Genomic DNA, 22,459 nt, shown 5'->3' on the forward strand with positions numbered 1-22,459 from the left:
TTTAGACATTTGAGAGAGCTGAGACCGAAATAAGTCATTTTAGAAAACAAGGACGAACTCACATAATAACAGGAGATTGTGCAAGTACATTTTAAGATGTTACACTCTTTAGCCAAGCGGGTGAGTAACCAGGAGTAGGCTCACTGGCCAGGGGAACAGAGAGGTGGTATCTGTGAATGCACCTTATCTAGCCCTGAAGTTGATTAGGATCGCCCACAACTCCTTGGAAGAAGAGAAACTAAAACACGCCAACACTACATTCATATTAGGGGTGGGGTGGTGTGTGAGGAGAAACAGGAAGGCAATTCCACTTTAAACCACTCACATCCGCTCTCAGCACCCCACAGTCATCTGGGCACAGCCATTCCTGTGTTTCTTGCTGCCCACAACCAAGGCCAGAGCTCTCATCATCTCTCTGTATGCTTTGGTCCATACTGCTGCACCCTGCCCTTCAACTGTGCAAACACAGATGGACCCGCAAGCAGAGACTGGAAATGACCCATGTCAGGAAGTCTTTCTCATGCCATGTGGCTTGTGATCAAAACCAAGGAATTTCTTTGACAAGGGTAAAGGGCAGTATTTATTTTTAAGGGAATTATATTACAGAGAGAAACCAGATTAATTTTAAAAAATAAAAAACACATTCTGAAAGCAAATATATTTGCTGTGCAAAAGCCCTGCCTATACACTGAGTCCTTGCATGACAAATTACATCCACAAGGTTCTTTCAAGAGTGGAAATTTCCACTTGGGCAGCTACTTCCAAATAGAAAAGTAACCTGCAAATTCAAAAACCAAAAAACATATGCGAATTATAAAAAGACTTTATGGCATTTTAGCCATTATTGAATATTCTAAATCTAATAACTTCTATTATTGCTTCATTTTCCTAAATAGTTTGAAAGATTAACAAAAGTAGCTAGGAGATCTCAAGCTTCTAAACAGTTCAGAAAATGACTTAACTGTTCAGAAATTGTCTTAATAGTTGCAAACTGACCCCAACATCATTAAACACTTGTTGGAAGGCAGCATGTGCATGCTGCATACTATTAGTTGTTCAGCTCAAGCTCCCAGTTTCATCTCATAAAATTGACAGCACTCAGGGAAATGTAGGCACTAGGTCTGAATTTTAACATGAGTATTTAAATGCTGCACATAAAGTTTACAGACCTGTTTGTTTTAAAATAAGGGTAGTGTCTGACTCTGCTTTAAGTACAGTGCTGAAGGAAAGAAAAGGGAGGGGAGGGAATTCTCGAGACTCACTGTTTAGAAACATTTGTGTTTTACAGGAATTCAAAAACACACACAAACGTAGGCACACATGGACCCCTTAGAGCACAAAAGCCTAAAGGATCACTCAATTTAAAGCTTCATACTTAGCGACCAGTTATTAAAATTAGAATCATTTTAAGACTAATAATGTTTTGCTTCTCCTTCTGCATTTGCAGATATAAACTCTACAGGGACAGAAGTCAGTCAAGCTTATTCCCTTCTGCTGCAACTTTAGAATACATGCTCTAGCCAACTGGCACATTTGTTTTTAGGTCAACACTTAAGTGGGACCCTCTGGGACCTAGGTTCGAGTTTAGCCTATGACAGCTTTGTGAAATGAGTTCTGGCAGTCTCAGCCCCTCTCAATGAATGTATTTCCACTGTGATCTGCTTCTGTGAAGAGATGTCACCACCAAAATAAAAAGATATTTAAAGAGAGCAAATATCATTTGGAGTTTTTATGAATAGATAGCTGTTCTGTTGCAACAACAAATATCTTCCATCAAGAGCTGGTCTAACCTTAAACAGTTACTTAAATTGAGGATAAGCTGCCTTATTTGAGCAGCTCTTTTGGAATAGTAGAATAAAATATTTTATAAATGCAGTCATCTGTACTTTCTCCTTAACCTCTTGTTCAAAGCTCAGGCTCACATATAGGCTTCAAGGCAAATGTCATTCATCTCCCACATTTCTTTCTCCACAGTATCTGCAACAATCACAGCCACAATTCCGTCAATAAGATGGTGTTCATAGTAAAATTACTTTTCCCAACATCTGCACATACCACTGTGATTTCCAGAGGCTTCTCTGCCCTATTTTGGAGGTTGCTCATGCACCAACTAAATTTTTTCAAAACCCATCAGCAACAATACACACACATCCTCTCTACCTTTAGATACCACTGGAAATTATCTAGTGTAGAAATGAATGAAGGTTGCTTTTTGGAAAGAGAAATAAATTCTGCCTATTAAGGCACTTTTAAAAATAAAAGAGAGAAAGAACAGTTGTGTTCTCTTCCTGATTATGTTAACAATATTTATAAATGGAAATTAAAAGAAGCATGATTTTCTCATTACTATGTTCCCTGGCAGGTGGTTCTCCCCTTCCCTTCTTCCTCCTTCTCATAAGGGATGTTATTGCTGTAACTTGGTCTAATAAAACTGCAACTTCGGGGAAAATGAAAAATTGCATTGGTTTAAAAGTGTTGGAGGCAATAAAGCCATGGACTTCAATTAATTTCAAGTATGGGAGCGGTTTAAGGCCAACCAGCAGAAATTCTATTCTGCCCATGTAAAAATGAGGTTTCACCACATTTACTTTTTATAACCCATATAAAAGTCAAGTAAAAGTAATGAATATCTAAAAGTCATCTCAGTGGACTGGCAAAGACTGTCTGTATTCTTGAAACTCATCTTACATATTTCTGCCTATGCTGCAAGGATCCATAGATAATCCCAACTAAAACATCAAACTACCAAGAAAACAGCCTCCTTTCCAATCCATTTCACTGCCTTGCAGTAGACCTCCTTCCAAGCCACTTCTGCATGGAAAAGTGCTGGCAAAAGAAAGGAAAACTTAGATCATGTGGTTATAATTATTACCAGGCAAGGAATATTTCTTCAGCTCAGTGGTAAAGTAAAACTCTGTCGCTCTCTGCTCCCAATAGTGTCCATCGCAAAACAACTGCCTCATTAAATCTCTGCAGTAAGATTAATATGCCGTAGCTGCACTACATTATAACTTGGTACTCTATAAAAAGCACATTTAATGGTTAGAGCCAGAGCTTAGATACAAAGTATTACTATAAAAACTTCTGGCAGTGTGTACACAGTGCAGGCCTTCTGTACTGCTTGCTCTATCAGGCTTTTTAATATCGGCACTGCATTCTTCCTATGCAGAAAAACAGAATCCTGCCTAGAAATGAACAGAGAACAACACAGGACATGATGGTAAATAAAGAACTAGCAATGCAACTTAACCACTGAGAATTATTTTAAGAAAAAAAAATAGAAATGCAGAAAAGCCACCGTTCCTTGACATCCATCTCTGGCTTTGCAGTTTCCTATTTTTCAACTTCATGTGTCTACAGCAGGAAAAGTCTGCTTTTTTCAAGAATTTGCAGGTAGCTAAACGGAGACACATGTACACTGAAAATAGTTTAAGAAATTTCCCATTAAAAAGGCAAAGAACTCCCTCGCTTTTATTTACTCTCTTCAAACAATCCACTTTATGCGCAAAGCCATTAGAACCTATAAAAGGCACCAAACACAAGTCCACAGGACACCACACAGAAATATAAAGCTGAAGAAAAAATTAACTGCAGTCTTCACCTTCGTAAGAGGAATAATTCCAGCTGTTCTCAAACAGATTACCTACACATATTCAGACATGACTAGCCTTCTAGGAATATCCTTAAGGAGCCAGCCCTTACTCCAAAAGGTGACCTCAGCTGAATGAATAAGACTATTCAGATGAGTCAGTCCTTCTCTTCAGATAAAATTCAGTGAAACCAGTAACAAAGACAGAAACAAATTATTTCTTTCATTCTCTGAACCATGTTAGAGAATAAAGAAGCCCTTGTTGTTTTGGGGAATTGACAGTTATTTCTTCATGATTGTTAACAATATTTATCCCTGTGATCCTGACTCAAACAACAGTTTTGTCCACCCAATCTCACTTACTAAAATTAAAGAGCCCTTAATTAATCTCTGGCAAGAAATTATACAAACGATCTTTAAAGAAATCACACCTATCCACATATTTTAGAAATACAAAAATAGTTTAAATGAAATAAATAATAAAGTTTATCAGAAATGGCATGGGGGGTGGTGGTTACATGGGGAATGTAGAGAAGGATTAAATTTAACTAAAAAGGAAATAAGAAAAAAAGAAAAGCATGCTGTATTTTAGAAGCATCTCACTTTCAGTCAGCTGACCTATAAAAGGCAGAATTTCTAATTGTCAGAAATTGAAAGGTAAGGGGAGAGGAACATTATTCTCCATTGCAAGCCCCAAGAATGCATTCTAAGCTAAAACAGAGAAAGAAGAGTGCAGGCTTTGCAAAAACACCCCGATACAAAAATCCCTCACACTGTTGTCAAATGGTAAGCAAGCACTAATGAAGGAATTCAGCATTACCAGTCTGTGCGGCTGTGTGTCCCACACCTGCCTGATGGTCCTCTGTTTCATTTTCTTCTACTGTCAGAAAAAGGTAAACAAAACAAAAACAAAACAAACAAAAAAGATGTTAGGTAGGTAGCTGAAGTGTTTCAAGCATCTTTACACCAGCCTCAGTTCTGAAAGCCAGCAATGCTTGCACAACACGGGCAAGAAAAGCTGCACTGCAAAGTGCGAAAGTGTAGACCAGACCAAGACAGAATACATTGCTGTATGGAAGCTACAAATCTGAGAGCAGAGTGACCAAATCTTTTTCATGGCTTAAAAAAACAAATCGAATTTCCTCTGCGATATTTGTCTTCAATGCACTTTACTGTATTTGATTACAGATCTAAATAAGAGAACAATTATGGGCTTTAAGATTCTGCTTGCTCCACACAGATAAGAGAAAGCCTTCTCCTGGCAGATGGGAGAGGTGTGTGTGCTAGTTCATACACAAGCTTTAAAAAATAGTAATAATCCTATATTCAGTAGCAAACAGCAGTGCAGACAGCCTTGCAAAGGAGAACTAACCCCATGCTGTTTTACTGTATATACCATGCCAGCATCTTTCCCTTGGCTCACAGCTTTCCAGAGCAGTAGAACTAAAAACAATACAATTCTTGTCAGATTCACTATTCAAAACTTGTTGGGTGAGTGAACCTAACAAGAGCCATTCTGCTGCTACTTTGAAAAATTAGAGAGCGCTGTTCTCTTGCGTTCTGATACGATGCCTAAGTAAGATTGACTCTCCCAAAGCAAAAGTAAGGGAAGAGCTAAAAGGCAGAACCATTTCCTTTTTATTCTCCCAAAGACTGAGTTCTTTGAGTTAGAGAACAGCGGAGAGAAAAGAATTCTTTCTGCCTCCACAGGGGAAAAAGCTGAAAGGGGAAAGACTGCACTTCTGCAGCATTTCCACTCCCAAGAATTCAGACCTCAAAAAATAATCATGCAACTGAATTTAAAGTCCAAAGATTTGAGGTATTTTTCCTGGTTCTTGGGACAAGAGAGTGCAACACTTAGGGGTCACATATAAATCTAGACATATATGCAAAAGAAGAGATACATATACACACTCCACAGGTACCTCTTTTCCTCCTCCGCCAACCCCAAGGCTTCATACAACTGGTTGTTTCTAGAATCTGAGTTTCTAGAAAAAAAACACCAGTTTTCATAAGGACACTCTTAGAACACCAGAAACTTGTAACACAGTGCATATATCAGAAAGAATCAAGTACAATCTCTGAAGGACCCTGAACAATCTGTATCTCTGTCCCAGAGCTGTGGCTAGCAAGCAAACTCTTCTCATCTAGACATCTGATAAAAGTTTCCCCAGCCCTGCAGTCAGTCCAGTATTTCACAAAATATTATTTTACGAGCTAATTTATGAGCTGAACTTGTGTTTTGCAGCCACGATGTTACCAGTACCTCAGCTGTGATAACACTGTATGATTTTCTTTGTTACACTGAAGCAGCCAGCCCAGCATCCTCACAGCTGAAGGAAACCAGTCAGACAAAGAAAGCAGTGGGAAAACCTCATGAAAAGCTGAGGTTTGGGGAATGCATGGTCAAACGCAAACTAAGCTAAATAGAAAGATTTTTCTCTAACGTAGCACAGATCAGTAAGTTTCATTAGTAAAGCAAGAAAAATAATGAGTAAAACTAGTATGCAATTAAAAAAGAAAACAACAACAACAAAAAAAGATACCATCTATTGTGACCCCTTCAAAATTCCCAGGAAAACCGCTGCAGCAGCCCAACCTGACCCTATTTATGTCCATCATTAGCTGCTGATGTATTTCCAAAAAATGTACTTAAGAACAAACTCAAACTGAAAATTAGTCGACTCTTCCATCCCTCAAGAGGAAACTCTCTTTTATCATCACCACCTACTAATCAGCCTTATTAAAGGTTGTAGACTCATCTGCTGTCCTCAACAATGATAAATGTCCCTTCTCAGTTCAAAAAAGCAGTTTAAGAACTGTACCATTTCTTAAGTTTCAAGATGGAACTGAGGTCTTCAAACATGAACTTTTCAATAACTAATTCCCAGCTGCCTACTTGCTGAGAAGTAAACAAGATCTCCACTTTTAAGTGTAAACCAAAAAGAAAGAGTTAATTTTTTCTGCTGTTCTGTCCTCAATGTCTACTGCCACCAGCTGCAGTACCAGAATCTCTCACTGCTCTTCACTCCACAGTGAAAAGTACTCAGCTTCACACTGCTGACTGAGAGCTACACCAAACATTTTTAGCTCCTAAAATGGAAAAAAATAAACATGGATACTGCCTAACAAATTGTTTCCAGGTATGCAATTTTGTACCATGAAAACATGACAGCATATGCCTTGTGAAAACAAACATTTTACAACTTCCCTGCTATTTTGGGATCTGAAAATTCTGTGAGAGCTGAGGTTTGCTTTCAACAAAGGCTGACCACTATGTCTTTATTGCACTTAAAAAAGAAAACAAGTATAAAAGCAGGTAGTGTTGTGATTAGCATTTTTCTAAACCCTTGCTCATCCCTGTAAAGATTCTCAGTCGCAACAGAAATAAGTAGATCAAACAGGCCATGGCACAAAGACTTGCCAATAACAGTAAATTAGACTGACATACTTGTCAGGAAAAATAAAACCGTATCTAGGGGGAAATATGGTAAAAAGGAAAAGAAATCTACTCTACAAAACCTGAATTAGCGAGTCACCTACAAAATAGCATCTCATTTTCCTTTGCATTAAGTTAGCTCTTTCCTCCAACTTGCAAGGGTATTCCTTACATTAAGTAGGCTACAGCTGGTAGCATCAGATAACCTCTCGATTAGCACTTAACACCTTTTCAGTAACAGATTCTGAAAACTTCAGTGCTATTTCAGCTTTCAGGCCACCGTTAAACTCAGCTGACTACGAAAGGTAGCCTGACTTGCAGCCAATGTTAACCTCCCTTAGACATTAACTACACTGTTTTCTTTCAGAAGAGGAAACCTTTAAACATAAATACCTTTAAACAGAATCTATGCAAAGGTATGAGTTAAATTTTGCTAACCAAAACCCTTTCTCTAGCACGAGCATGGCATGTAACTAAAAAAGGAACAAGGATCATATGCAAATAAAAGAGTAGCATGTATGCACTATTATTAATTCAAACATCAACATTATTGATACCTTAAATCTGTAATTGCACACCTTCATTATGGCATATACTACATCCTAGCATAAGGTAAGATGAATTCTGTGTAATGAAGCCAGAATACAGAAGCCTCAGAAAAGCAGAATAATACTATATAAATCCAGTATGAACAAGAAATGTTACGGCTGAACAAAACTTCTAGATACATGTTGTTATGAAAGCAACAATATTCCTTGTCCCTACAACTACATGTTTATGACCACAGGTCACCTGCTTTGTTAGCTGTAGTAATATTTCTCAATTGACTCATCTGTTCCTTAAAACAACAAATGATCAATTTCCTACTACCCATTTTCTCAGGACAACTTCTGAGAAACAAAAACAGGAACCCCAAGTAATAAAATTTTAGAAAAAGGACTAGATCTCTACAACTGTGGCACCAGACTTCTTGAGAACAATTTAAAAGAATATTAGTAAGGGAAAAGAAATCTGACATGTCAGTTCTATCTGCCATTATAAAAGCTGTGGGTTGGATAGGTACCAGCTCTTAAATTTTTACTTAAAAAAAATAAAAATAAAAACATATCTCTAAACTGAAGCTGTATCCATGTGAAAGGTTAAGATGTTTCAGCTTTGGTACAGCCAGTGTCCAAGGCAAGCCCTGGTTTCAGTTCAGAGCACATCTCATGCTTAGGCTGCTGACTGTCAGCATTAAGACTAATTATTTCTTTCTAAAGAAAGAATAAAAAAAAACCAACAGCAACAACAACAAAAAAAAACAAACAAAAAAACCAAAACAATGCAAGGAATCAAGTAGAACCATCAAGGACAGCCAATGAGGAAAACCTGTGGGAATTTTGGTAGAGGTCCTAAATTTAAAATTAAGCTCCTGACTGCTCTACAGCAACACCTGCTGATCAATGAGGATTTCACCCCTTTTGTTTAGTCTGTTCATGGGACTCATGGTTGGACCATAAAGGAGGAAGATTACTTTCTAAAGTTGCTACAAAACATATACAGATTTTCCAGCTTGCAAAATCTCATTCATATTCTACTGAGTAACCAGGATTCCCCTTCTCTGAAAAGTTAATCTGTAGATTTAGCACCCTAAGGAAGAGCGCAAGTCATTTCTGGTTGATGCCTGGAAAAAACTTGTTCAGAAAAGAAATGGATAAAATTAGAAATGTGGAAAATTACACTTTCACTGAAAGGGAAGCCTTTTGGAGAACTCTGGCTAAAATTTATGGTTTCTGACCTATTACAAACCATAATAAAATAAAAGCAAAAGATAATTGAAAAAAAGTCTGGTTTCTTCTAATCTAGGTAGATCAATATATTTTGAAAAAAAATAAATAAATAAAAATAACTGCCCCAAATGCCTGTGCCTCTCTGAAGCTTGGTAAACAAAGCAGGAGAAACTACATATCCCAAAATAAACTATAAAAATAGATTGCTATTGATTTATCCCTTCATAAAACATATTCCTTGAGAGATGTGAAAATAAACCTAATGTAACAACTAAGACTGTCAGGATAGGAAGTTTAGAATACATATTTTTACCTTGCACTTTACATTCTGTACAATTCAATACTTGATCTATAAACTTCCATTAGCATATGATTAGTAATTCAATTTAAAGCCATCTTTGCACAAAAGCCTTTTTCTTAGGATGGTAACTTTGCCAAGTGCATCTTCAATCTACATGTTTGAATAATTTCTGCAGACAAGTAATAGAGACACTAGCTGTATTAGCATAATCAATACACAATTTACTGAGTTACTGAGACAGAACAGAAATAAAACGTGTGTGCCATTATTTCAGTATCTACAAATGACTGTAATTTCTGGAAGTATCTCTCTGCTTCTCCTCGTGGCCACATAAAAAAACAAGAGGACATTCGTACTGCCACCATCTACAGGTAGATATTAAGTATGAGCAGACAGATTAATCATATAGCAGAAGGCAAATTTAAGAGCCAGTTGCAGGGGACGTTGAGTATCCTCTAGCTCTATTAAAGTCAATGGATTCTGAAGATGTTTCACACTTTGCAATAACATGCTGTGGAAATACGTCTCCACAAGGGTTCAGTCAGGATACAAAATTGAAATTAAAGAAGTTACAGAGAAGAATTAAATTCAGGATCACGTGTCAATGAATCACCTGCTAGGGCTACACCTCCCTCGGCTTTCTTCTCTCCCTAGGTACCACTGGTGTCTACGACTCACCTTTCAAACCCTTCTGGCTGACACATACCAGCACAGGATTTTCACACCTGCTGTGGCAACAATTCAGTGGGTGACTTCTGGAATTCAGCAAACATTTCAGAATGCCTCATAATGGCCTTTAAGATAACTGGCATTCAAAAAAGCCCAGAAATACTAAGAAAGTATTATTATTTTCTGACCAGCTTCACCTAGCATCAACTCATGTCTATAGGCTACTAGGCAGATTACCAATTTGACTGTCAAATGTATATCCTCCCAATGACTTTAGTGTTAGAAGAATTGGAAAAAAGAAATTGGCATATTAACATTTCAAATATCTATATTCCAGAACTCCATTGAAAACCAGTTCTGTGCGTAGCCACAACTTTACAAAAGTCCAATTAATCACATGCATGAATATTTATATGGCTGATTTGTTTTCCTTTGTGCTGTGACATACCCTTTTTCCTATTTCTACTCCCCCCCAGCATTGTAACAATATTCTCTTGACATTGGAAATTATTTTCCTTAAAAGATTCCTTTTATATAAAGCATTCTTTCCTCTTGCATTTGCTTTTTCCAGAAGACAAAGTCCCTCATAGCACTCATATTCTTCACTCCTCTCTTTAGTCTGTCCCAACACTGAGCTTGTTTTTTTTCCCCTAATGTTCTTCTAGTAGAATGACTGAATTAGGAGTTCCCAATTAAACTGCAGTGGTTGGAAAATATTATTCTTATGCTAAAATAAAGTATTTTCCTAGGCAGCACATAAACATAAAAGTAATAAATATACTTAAGTGGAAAGAAATTATGCTTAAGAAATCCTTTGGATATTCTTCCAACCCTTGATCTCAAGGATGACGGTATCCAAATGTGACAGCCTAAAGACGTCCAGTTTTACATAACACTGTGTGCAAGAAAGGCAGAAGATGCTCATTCCAGCAGCAGAGGGATAATTCTAAACCCCAAAGCTGGGTAGGGGGAAGGAGTATATATTTTTTGGGATAGCTGAAGTCATAGATTAATTAATCCTGTCCAAAATTCTAACTTTGCCTCCATAACTATGCATCCTTTTAAAAGGTTAAACCACATATACATATACTAATATTTCTATTGTTAAGTAAACTAATGAGGTTATATTTTAAAAAGTACTTTTCTCCAAAGAATCTTAGAGCTTTTTATAAACCCCAAGTAAATTTCAGTCATCCCTAAGATTCTCTACCATGCAATGTAACAGATTATAATAGATCTCGGAGTCAAATTGAGGACCACAGTGAGAATTAGCAAAGCTAGAGGGAGTCAGTTCTTAGTACCAAGGTCAGGACTTTAAGCTGTCTTTCCTGTCTTAGACCGAGTACTCCACCTCCATTCCTGACAATATGCTGTGGGAAACCAGTCCATTTTGGGGGAGGACAGAAGTTAGGAGGCTAAGATAAATTTTAACCCTAATTACCAAGTTGAGTACTTAACATGAACACATTCAGAGTAATTCCTCTCAGTATCCTGAAGCTATGTATCACCTCAGATTTCTAACTCAACAGGACAAACACAAATTCCTGGTGCTTCTACAACACTGTATTTACAACTGTGCTTAGAAAACAGGAAATTCATTAAACACTGTCTACAAAAGTCTAAACTCAGCAAGAGAGAGCAATTGGAATTAAACTGATGTATGGATCACAGAACCTCAAAGAAACCAACATCACACAAGTCTGAAGACAGGTGATATAAAGAAGGGCTATGAAGACTTACAGTAAAGGTTATTGTAGATGATCCTTGCCTCTGAAACTTAAATCATTTATTTATGTGCCAAAATGGAACACCTAAATTGAGGACTATGGGCTGTCTGACACTGTTCCAATACCAAACCGAAATACAGCTGCATGCTTTAGCTCTATTACCTGAAACATACCTTTACCTGACTCAATAAAAACCAAACCAACTGCCTACCTCCTTTCAACTGAGATTATCCCTGATTTATCAGAGATCTCCTTCTATTGTATACTAGGGTTTTATAAGTTAATTTTTGATCTCTCAGACTCACTGCTCTATTCTAGATGACTTTCTATCATGTACAACATCAATCTAATGTATATCCACAGAGGAGTTTAGAAGCCAAAAAACTGGTGAGGGGATGCTGCACCTACATTGTCAGCAGTTCTGTTCAGATGCCACCGAGGTCAGGCAGTACCTGTGGTTTTACCACCAAGGCTTTCTCTGTGCTGAAATCAAACTGGCTGATGCCCCACCACAGCTGGATAGTAGGCACTTAAGAATTCTCCTGCTTGCCCTGAGTTTGGATGCAGTCTTATGGGCCAGTCCTTGGGAGTTCCATATACCTTTCCCTGGTTGCTACAAAACACTGGCAGAAAATGTATGCGTTGAAATACATCTTCCTTTTCCCCTCTTGCCCACATCCACTGGTTACATCACTCACCCAGGTTGTGGGTGGCACCAGCTGAACTTTCTCCTCCATCAGAAGGATTTGTACTCACATCGTGAGCTTCCTAATAAAGAACACTTACCCTTAGACTTGAAGTGCACTCATTCATTGCTGTTGAAGCTACCATACTTCATCTACAATATTCACTGAACTAGAAACAATAAGAATTAGCATGATATTTTATCCTGGCGGTTGGGGCACCATCACAGGAAGTGGACTCCAATCCTAGCTGCCCTGACATAATTCATCAGAAGTGGCAGGAAGTACCTGGCACACCAGGACCCAGGTCTCCCCTTTTTCTTCACGGTACTCAAACTATTAGCCCTGATTATGCTCTTGCTCTTTCTCACCCCCTTGTCCAACAAACAATTAGACTCTTGAAAAGGGGAACAGCATTGACAAAAATAACAGGGCAACTCACACTCATAACACAATATGCTGCTGTGTAATGACTGATGTCCTCCCTGTGAGATACAGATAAAACACCTTTAGACAAAGCACAAAACAGAGCTCCTGCCTCTCACATCCCAGCAGAGCAAAGATTTTCCCTCTTCGGTAAAGGAGAGGAAGAGCAGCAGCACACCAACTCAATTTGCTCTAGACTGGGAGGAAAGGAATTTTATCTTTACCTCCAAAACCTGAGTCAGGTAAGTGACTGCTATGAGATGTCCTGTTGCACTAAGATGCCCACATCTAGGACAGGGGAGGAGCTAAGACACATTATTATTTCCAAGTTTTTCCTGCTGCCTCCTTAAAATAATTTCTGCTCAACAACATTCACAAACCCCTATTTACTTGTGAACCATATAAAGAATCCAAGAATTTGATGCAAGGTGTAGGTAACTACAAACTAAGCAGATCAGCATCTAAGCATGAACCACTTTGTAGCATGCAAGCCCTTTTTTTAAAAAAATTTTTATTTTTTACTTATCCTTAAAGACTTCTGACCTTTCTTCATTGATTTACATTTGCATCTGACATGCAAGTCTCCTACTCAACAACAGATTCACCAGAAATTGCAAACCAAATCTCTTCCTGTGCTCTAGCTCTTTATAAGTCACGTAACACAATCCCTTCCCAGTCAGTGGTTGCACGCAGAGACCAATACAAACCCATTTCCTCCTCCCATCTTCAGAGTGAAAACGTTACATCAGGCATGGATCTTGACATCCTGTTGTCCTGGAACCAGTGAATCAGAAAGTTCCTTCCTCACAATTGTATTCTTTGGAGGTGGAAAATAATTAACTTCCCCACCCCCTCCTCCTTCCTACTGCCACTGTCAAAAGTTAGAAAGTCACTTGACTCTGTCTGGAAAAAAAAACCCAGCCATCATAATTCAGTGCCAGAGAAAGTTTTTGTTGATCAAAGCATAGCCTGGTCTTCCCAAGGACACTGCCTCACTACATCACATCATCCAGTTCAGAAACAGAGCAGGTATTTTATTTTTGTTTTTAAAGCTGCTTTCAAAATGTGAATGAATCAATAATGGAAGTTGAACTTGATATGTTACCAAAAAAGTGAACAACAGAAAAATGAGACTAGAAAATCAATTATCAAGGAACTCATTGTTTGAAATATATTTTCCCAGCAAAACAAAACATAAAAATAGTAAGGGTACAACAGGTCTCAGGGACTGTACACAAAAGCCAGGAAATTTAGACACAGAAGAGCTCTAGCTTTTCCACATTTGTGTGGAACACTGAGCATCTCTGTGAGAAACTAGAGAGTGGTTTTGCATTTGTGTTAGGTAAGGATAAAATTCATGCTCCAGGTTATTGCCTTTGCATGAGAGAATAAGCTCTCAAAAAATCAGGTTTGGGGCAGAAGAAAAACACTGAAAATCCTCACTATCAACATCCCATCCATTTTTCCTCAGGACAAAAAGGTGTTCTGCTTCAGCCAGCTGTCCAACTAAGGACTAGCACTGCCAAATTTTTAAGGCTAGCTAGATACTGCATTTTTCAAGAACTACAGCAAGTCCATATCACATTAAATAAAGAAGTGGGGAATGCAACTATATTGACATAGAGAGATAGATAGATAGATAGATAGATAGATAGATAGATAGATAGATAGATAGATAGATAGATAGATTTAAGAAATTTTGAAGGACTAGAATTCCTACTCTTCCAAAGAAAAATTGCACCTAATTGTACCTATATTTAAAAGTGAAAGTATCAGACAAACCACTCATTGAAAAAACACCCTTAACCCTATGATACAAAAAAAAAAAAAAAAAAAAAAAAAAAANAAAAAAAAAAAAAAAAAAAGAAAAAAAAAGGAGGGAGACCACAATGAGAACAAGCCCTCAAAATTTCTAAAACTTCATTGGGCTTTAATTGTACAGAACGGGTAAGTAGCAACCCTACAACCCTTTTGAGTACACATTCTATGGTTTCAGCTGTACAAAGAACAGTTGCAGTATGGCATGCACAGCATCACCCTAGCAAAAAGGAAAATCTAAAACTCAAATGTGCACACTGCAGAAGGACATGTATGACCTAGACTAAATTCTAAAAAGGAGGAGGAAAAAAAAACTTCAACGTCTTTTTTCTTAATAATTACTCAGCATAGAGGGAAAAAAATGCATCTGAAACTAAAGGAACATGAAATGGGGGGGAAAAGCCCCGTGACCAGTGTTAATTAATATTCTAAATATGGAAGACAACTGTCCTGGTTCAAAAATCCATTGAAAGAGAGCAATTTTGTGCAGTCTTACCAATGAGTGCACAGAAAAAAATAAAGAGGATTTTTTGGGAAGTAGGAGGGCTGAATGAAAATGTTAATTATAACATGTTGTAATAAGGATACCCCCAAGATCAGCCGTATCTTTTTTGCTACAGTATAGTCCCTAGGCATATGGCTAACTACTCCTTGATCATTATCCTGGCTAAAACTAAAGCTACTGAAGTTTAGGAGACTCATATCTAACAGAATTTCTTTCATCTCTAATAATTGCTAAACTAGCATAATTACTCATACTTGAGGTGAAATAGAACCCAAGTTGTCTAATTTTAAAACAAAAACAAACCTCACCACCTCTTTTGGTCTTTGCACATCCATCTTTTGTCAGAGTTCTATGCCAAATGTTACATTATGATTTAAAAGTATTTAAAAGCCTCTCTTGTGCTGTCCAACTTTTATAAAGACAGCAACTGAAAAACTTTAAAGCTTTGTAGTAACACTCTACAAAATGTATTTGAAAACAGACATGTACATTTTCACAGCACCAAATAAAACAGGCCAAATTCTTTGTAGATCTGTCTGTTGTCCCTTCAGGGAAATATTTATATATATGTACATATAAATGCCACAGTTCTGATTTAAGTGAAATAATGCATTTTCCCAACCCCCAGCTGGGACTGATTCTGAGCTCAGGTAACCCTGCAGAAACCAATAGAAATTGTAAAATATGGCTAGGAAAAGATTCTAGGAGGTTGTCTTAGGGTATCAGAACTTTGTTTCAATCAATCTAAAATAAAACCCTCCAAATATCTTATTTTAATTATTTTACACGGAAAAAAATACTGAATCCATATGGTCTACATAAAATGTTGACAGTTTTTCTGGATCTTTTCCTCATGCACAGTTTTTCAAAGGGAAGATTTATTTTTTTTTCAAAATGCGCAAGTTTGAAAATACTGAATTGTGTTTCAGAACAAAGAATTGAGAGCTATTAAACCAGCTGTAAATTAGACAGAATGAATTATAGAGCAACATAAAGCCTTTCAAGAGATCTTAGATCATGTTGGATAATGTTATCCTACACATGTTAGATAAGTGACTCCATACTGACAGCTTCCCTTGTTACACAAGTTAACAGCTACTCAGGAAAACAAAATCAAACCAATCCAAACACATCAGCAGCCTTACTAAACCTCTTAATATTATCTTTGTCACAAGATTTCACCTTTGTGGAAACTAGCAGTACAGCTAGTAGCTGTTTAGATGTTCACTTCTAATGGTGCCTAACCCCAAGCAGCAGACAATGATGGTCAATATAACTCATGCTGGCCCCAGAAATGACTGGGCAGCATTACTGTAATCCCTCAGCTAATCAAGACCATCAATATCATTATGCATTGCCAAAGTCAATTAATATTACTAAAAGTTAGGGATGTTTTTGTTGTTAAGGATTTCTTTAATACATAAAGGCATGTTTTGGCAAGTCCAAAAGAGAAGGCTATAAATAGCACACATTATAAAAAGATGCTAATCTTAAATCCTCTTTATAATTTCTTTTTCTTTTTTTTTTCACGTACTCTTTTATGTTCGGTATCCTAATTTTTGCCCTTTTTTGGATAGCCAAATAGAAGTCAGCAATTTACTCATGCATCAAACAGATGTTTTTGTTTTTCAGGCCAAATGGAATCTCATGAATTTTTTGTTCCCTCCCTATAAAATGATGATGCCAAAATAACACAGTTCCTGAAAACAGCCTGTTCAGAAAAAGTTCTTTGGACCAATAATACCAAAACTTGAAGTCAAGTTCACAGAAATAATGCCAATACTAATTGCTGTTTTTGTTTATGCTGGATTGATTATAGTCTAATCAGCAGACAATCTCATGACTTTTGAGTCTAGCCCATGCAATTTGGAAGCCAGGGAGGGGCTGGGGCTGCAATCAAACATTCAAACAGTTGACAGAGAAATGTAAAGGCTACTATTGGAAGGGGATCCGAATGTCAAATTCTCTCTGAACTAATGCTGCTGGTTAGTAATATTTTTCTTTTAATCCATTACTATTCTACCTTCCTTGGTACTACACCACAAAACCTGCACCTCTGCATGAGAAACATCCTTTCACTTGGATTCTGTGCTGAGGAAACAGGTCCCATTAAAACACAGATATATTTGCTCAGACCACCGATACTCTGCATGAATTGAGCTGCAGTTGTAAATTCATTCAGGATGGAAAGATTACCTAGGTTTTCTCAAAAACAGGGAACAACTTGAGGAGACATTCTGGGCTTATATATTTCAAGATAGAAGCCTTCTTTAAGCAGAGCATGGGTATGTAAAATAAAACTGAGAAATGTATCCTGCTCATCTTTCTAGGAACTAACATTTACTAATTTTATTTCTGCATGTAGGACACAAAATTGCATGGAGTAAAAATTCACTTTAAAGTAAAACCACAGGTTGTTTGGGTTTTTTTCCACAAAAAGAAATCAGAGATCAGCACTTCTAGTAAACATGTAGAGCTGTACTAGTTTCCTTGTGATAGCTTATCTAACAACTGCCATTTCAATGATTTTTCATGGGCAACTTTGAACGTAGTAATGAATATTACCTGGCTTTAGCTTAGAGAAACCTGTATTTAACATTTAGTAGAACTACATTTACATTCAGTTTCGTGTAAAGAATACTGAATTTTCTTTGCAAGTGACTGTATTTTTGTAACTTTTTTCCTAAACAAACTTTCTCATCAAAAGCTGGTAGTAAGAGCAAAGAAAAAAAAAAACACCACCAAAAACCTCAAGCCCTCCTATAAGTAAAACCCCATAAACCAGAAAGGAAGGAGGGGGGGTAGGCAGTCGGTAACCCAAGTGTGATATCTCCAAATCATGCCAAGACACAAAAAAAGGTTTACAACTCATAATGGCCAAGTTAAACAAGATACAAGAAGCTGCTCTGCCCCCTCCTTTGCCTTCTCATCACAGAGGTCTCTACCATAGTTTTACTTAGGGAATGGCTCTGCCCCTGGATGTCAGGAGTTTAAGGAGTCATAACAATTGCCCTTCTTTGATACCCTTCATTTGCACAGTGCCTCTTTTGGGGCTTGTACACGAGTATCGTATCTCCGGCTTCTCTTTCCCCACCTGCTTCTCTCCAGCTATCCTCCCTCTCTTCCTCACCAAATGCATTAGGTGATTTTGATCAGGTCAATGATACTTAATAGATTTTTTTTTTCAGAAACTAGCCAAGGAAATGGGATAAATTAATCAGTAGAATGAAATATAGGTCAGGACTGATGAGTTTGATGCAACTGAGCCTTCCCTTGCTTTAAAGTACCCGACAGTTGAACTTTAATTCCTCCTTCCTAAAGTAAAGGAAGATATTCAAATTACAGTTTTTCAGAAAGTTGTCATTTACTCTCCTTTTGAGACTTTTTTTTTTTTTGCCACAAACCTGCAGTGTATTTGTAAGAGACAGTGCTTGCCACAGAAAATAATTAAAACTTATTTTTCTTCAGAAAGAAGATTTTATTATTCTTAAATTATAAGTGGCTTATCTAACATTAGCCATGCCTATTTTCTTTCCTAGGTACAATTCTGAGATGCAATCTTCACCAACTGCTGGGGGATAGTCAGACCAAAGTTGGCAAGAAATCAAAACAGGGAAAAGGAAAAAAAAAATATAAAAAAGAAAAAAAAAATAAAGGATAGAGAGAAATAAATATAAAAGGAATGTAAACAGAAACCAGGGTAATTGAAAAAAGTCTATTTTCAAGAAATAAAAGAAATTTACTCATTAACTAGTTCTTAACATCCACCATTTCAGATGAACATTAGTTTCATGCATTCAATATGAAAAACTCAATTGTCGTTTTGTTTTAATGTATTTACCTGCCTTGTATCAGTATTCCCCTAAGATATAAGTTTCAAATTAAGTTATCAAAAGTGACAGACATATCAAAAATATCTCTTATATCTTCCCCCCAGAAAGGGTTGCTAAGTACATGACAAATTGGAAATGTAATGTGTAACTCCATATTTTATTTAGATGTAAAACAGCGCTCATGAGTTTAAGTAACTCATTTACATACATTCAAAGAATAGTTTTTCAAATAAGCTATTTAAAATACTGTTTATTTTTATCTGTAGAACTGCGTTTTGTACTGACTAAATCAGTAATACTTAAGAAATCAGGAATTTAAATAAGTGCTGCATTGAAGGTACAGTTCAAATTCTCCTTGCAACATTACTTACAGCTTTTGTTTGTTCACTAAAAATGGAGATGTAATAATTGATGGGCAAACTCTTATCCATGAATTTAAATGCTAGTCTATACAAGCATCTTTCAGCTCCTCAGATGAATCACATTATTAGCCCTTTCAGAAATCTCACAATCGGACTGCTTTCAGAATACTATTAATCCACTCAGAAACTGACATGATTCAAGAAAAATAAAACAGGGAAAATGAAAGAGATATTTGAACAAAGGCCACCAAGAATGATAACCTACTCCCCAAAGGTAATTACTGCAGCAATAATTACAGATGATGATTGATTTACTGCCTGGTTTTAGTTGAAAAATAGTAAATAAGACTCTGCAAAGAAATCTCTGTCATCTCCATCCTGAACATTAAGTGGTTTTCTCAAGTCAGTACTTTATTGTCAGCAAATCCAAGCTACTCCATCTGAAACATACAATGTTGCTGTTTACTCATTTTAGGTATTCTCAGGCAACTGGTGCATAAGAAAGGCAAAGCCCATACCTCCACATAAAATGGAAGCTGTATCTTTTGTTTTAAATTAAGTGATGTTTACAGGAAGATATTTGAAACAAAACTTCTCTCTGTAACACATGTAACAAATCACCACGAGTGAAACATGCCCAATGTCTAACAGGAGAACAATTTCCTCTATTTGCCAATTAATTCTGAACCTTTACTCCTTTGCACTTAAATACTTGGAGGTCTAAGACTACCGCTCAGTTAAAGTTTTCCTGCATCTTTTTGCAAATATAGCTAATTGGTTGCTCTCCTACTGGCTCTAAAACACTTATGCGCACACAAATAAATCCTCCCTGGGAAGCTCGGAACATAAGCGTGCTCCCAAGCAACAGAACTTTCATTGTGGTATCATTTTTAAAAGGTAAAGGGAAGAGCGGCTCGTTTGTTCTTCACAAGATACCAAACAAAAGCACCACTGAACTGCACAAACTTCGGTAAACTAGATACAGACGGCAGCAGCAGGTAAAGCAGTAAATTCAAGGCACCCTTTATTCCCTTCTAAAGTATCTGGAGAGTTTAAAAAAAATTAAAAAGAAAAAGAAAAGAAAAAAAAAAAAAAAAGAATTGAAGCCTGCTCTAAAGCTCACTGAAGTCAACAAGACTTTGAAAAGGGAACTCCTAGAAAGAGTTGTTTCAAGGGAAGGGAGCGCAGTTTTTTGCCAGGTCCTCCTGTGCAGGTCCATAAAAGCAGACCCCGCTCCTGCTTTCTAACTACGAAACTGTGCTGGTTTCCAGCCACTTAACTCCTGGTGTTCGCCAGCCCAGCCGGGAAGGAAACGAGGCCTGCCGCCTGCCACGGCGCGGCTTGGGTCACCTCCCCGGCCGGGGCTGGCCGGGCTCTGCGCCCCTACACCACCGGCAGCCCCGCGGGCCGTACCACTGCCTCTCAGCTCCGATGGCCTTTCCCCCTCGCACCCCTTTCCCCCCTTCACACCCCTGCCCCCCAAAAATAGACAACTTATAGATGTTCTGACCTGACGCCACCCAGGTTTTATTCAACTTCACTGCACTGTACAGACCGGCCCGGGAGGAGCGCGCCCATCCAAAGATGTTTATTTGAGGTGACAGCCACCCTCAGCCGCCTTCCCCGCTCGCCGGCGGGGAGAAGCCCCTGCCCGCCCAGCGGCTCCCGGCTCCTCGGGGGGTGGCCACCGGCTCCTACGGGGAGCGGGGAAGGCGGGGGGGGAGCTGCCCGCTCCTCGGGGGGCGCGGGATGCGCGGGCGGGCGGGAGACGCTCCGCGCCGCGGCGGGCGGAGGGGCGGCGGCGAGGGGCCCGCCGGGGGAGGAGGGGGCGCCCGGGCCGGGACGCGGCCGGCTCCTCCACAGCCGCACAAGCCGCCCTTTGTCCTCCTCCGGGTCCCGGGCTTTCCCCCCGCCTCCTCCGGGGGGTCCGGGACGAGTCCCTTCGACTTGGGGCTAGCGGGGTGCGCTCCCCCCGGCACCACCCCCGCACCCCCTCCCGCGCCCCTTAACTATGTATTTAGGCGCGGGCTTATTTATTTAAGTCCCCCGCCGCCGCCCCTCACACATGTCCCCCCGGGCTGCGAGGGGCCGCTTCACGTGACAGCCGGCGCCACATTCCTGCACAGCCCCAACTCCGGCCCCGCGCCGGGAACTTCGGCCGCCCCACCCCCGCCCGCCGCCCCGAAACTTCCCTCGCCCGCCCGCCGGGACCGGAGAGGAGCGGGGCCGGGAGCGGAGCGGGGCGGGAAGGAGGGGGGTGTGGGGAGGAAGCCCACAACTTGTGTATCGTTTATTTTAAAAAGCAGCGCTGCTGGCGGGGCGGGCGGCTGCGGCGCCGCCGCCCGCGCCCGCGGAGGGAGGGAGGGATGGATGGAGGGACGGAGGGAGGCGGGCCGGGTCGCGGGGCTGCCGCAGAGGGCTGTCACCGCGTCGCCCGGCGGCAACTTTTCCAGCGCGGCGAGTTTGGGTCGCGCCGGCCGTTTGGGGTCGGGGTGTCCCCCACCATCCCCCCACACACACCCTCCCCATCTTTATTTCGGGGTCGTTCGCGGCGAGGGCGGTCAGGGTGCGGGGCTGCCGCGGCCGGAGCGGGCGCGCAGGGAGCCGCGGAGCCGGGCTGGGGCTGCCCACCGCGGCGTTCGCGGGAGAGCGGGCCGGGGGAGGGGGAAGGGGGAAGGAAAGGGAGGGGGGTAGTACTTACCTTTGAGTGATCTTGGTTTAGCTTGCTTGCGGCGAGACATCCTAAAAGCAAACAGCTGAAGTTGTTTCAATTTCAGCCCTATCAGAAACTACACTTCCTCGCAGCCGAGGAGACCCTGCAAGACTTGCGCTCCTCCGGCGGCTCCCTCGCTCCTGCCCTCCCTTCCCTGTCTCCGCCGGCGGCTGGCTGGGGGGCTCAGCGGCTTGGCCAGGCAGCTGCAACCAAAACTTTCCAAGCCCCCCTCCCCCTTTCCCGATCCCCCCACTCAATAAAAAAAATAATAATAAAAAAAAATAAAAAGCCACCAAATCAAGCAGAATACTTTCAGTTCTTCAACCAAAAAAAAAAAAAAAAAAGCCCCCCAAATGCAGTGAGAGAGGGGAAATGAGTCCAATTGTTAGTATAATTTCTTTTTACTCGAGAATTTACATATTCGATTAAAAGCGGATAATTTGAAGAAAAAAAGAAAACCTGCTGAAAATAATCTGCTTTTCTTATTCGCTTTGCCAAAAAAAAAAAAAAAGTGTAAAAAAAATCCTCTTGATTTGTTTACAAACCGATTCTTTGTGCAGTTTGCAAAAAACGAAGGAAAAATCCCAAAGCTGATTAAAGACTTGCACAAAACATATATATATAT

At 39.5% G+C, this 22,459-nt stretch overlaps 1 protein-coding gene across 10 annotated transcripts in view; it reads right to left on the minus strand.

Moving 5' to 3' along the window:
• The window catches only part of ZNF521 (zinc finger protein 521), a 229,385-nt gene that overhangs the window by 206,215 nt on the left and 711 nt on the right, over positions 1–22,459 (minus strand). For 2 of the 10 annotated variants that reach the window (XM_015618586.2, XM_015618597.3), the window contains exons 2-4: positions 21,823–21,877; positions 5,515–5,577; positions 4,410–4,469 (exon numbers count right to left, since the gene is read on the minus strand). In XM_015618586.2, the coding sequence (XP_015474072.1) occupies positions 4,410–4,469; positions 5,515–5,577; positions 21,823–21,877 (178 nt within the window). Of the gene's footprint in view, positions 1–4,409; positions 4,470–5,514; positions 5,578–20,631; positions 20,814–21,822; positions 21,878–22,459 lie in introns of those variants that run through there. The other 8 variants (XM_015618587.3, XM_015618588.1, XM_015618593.3 and 5 more) reach the window with 8 other exon arrangements.

The sequence above is a fragment of the Parus major genome, chromosome 2 (assembly GCF_001522545.3).
Source record: "Parus major isolate Abel chromosome 2, Parus_major1.1, whole genome shotgun sequence".
Lineage (NCBI taxonomy): Eukaryota > Metazoa > Chordata > Aves > Passeriformes > Paridae > Parus > Parus major.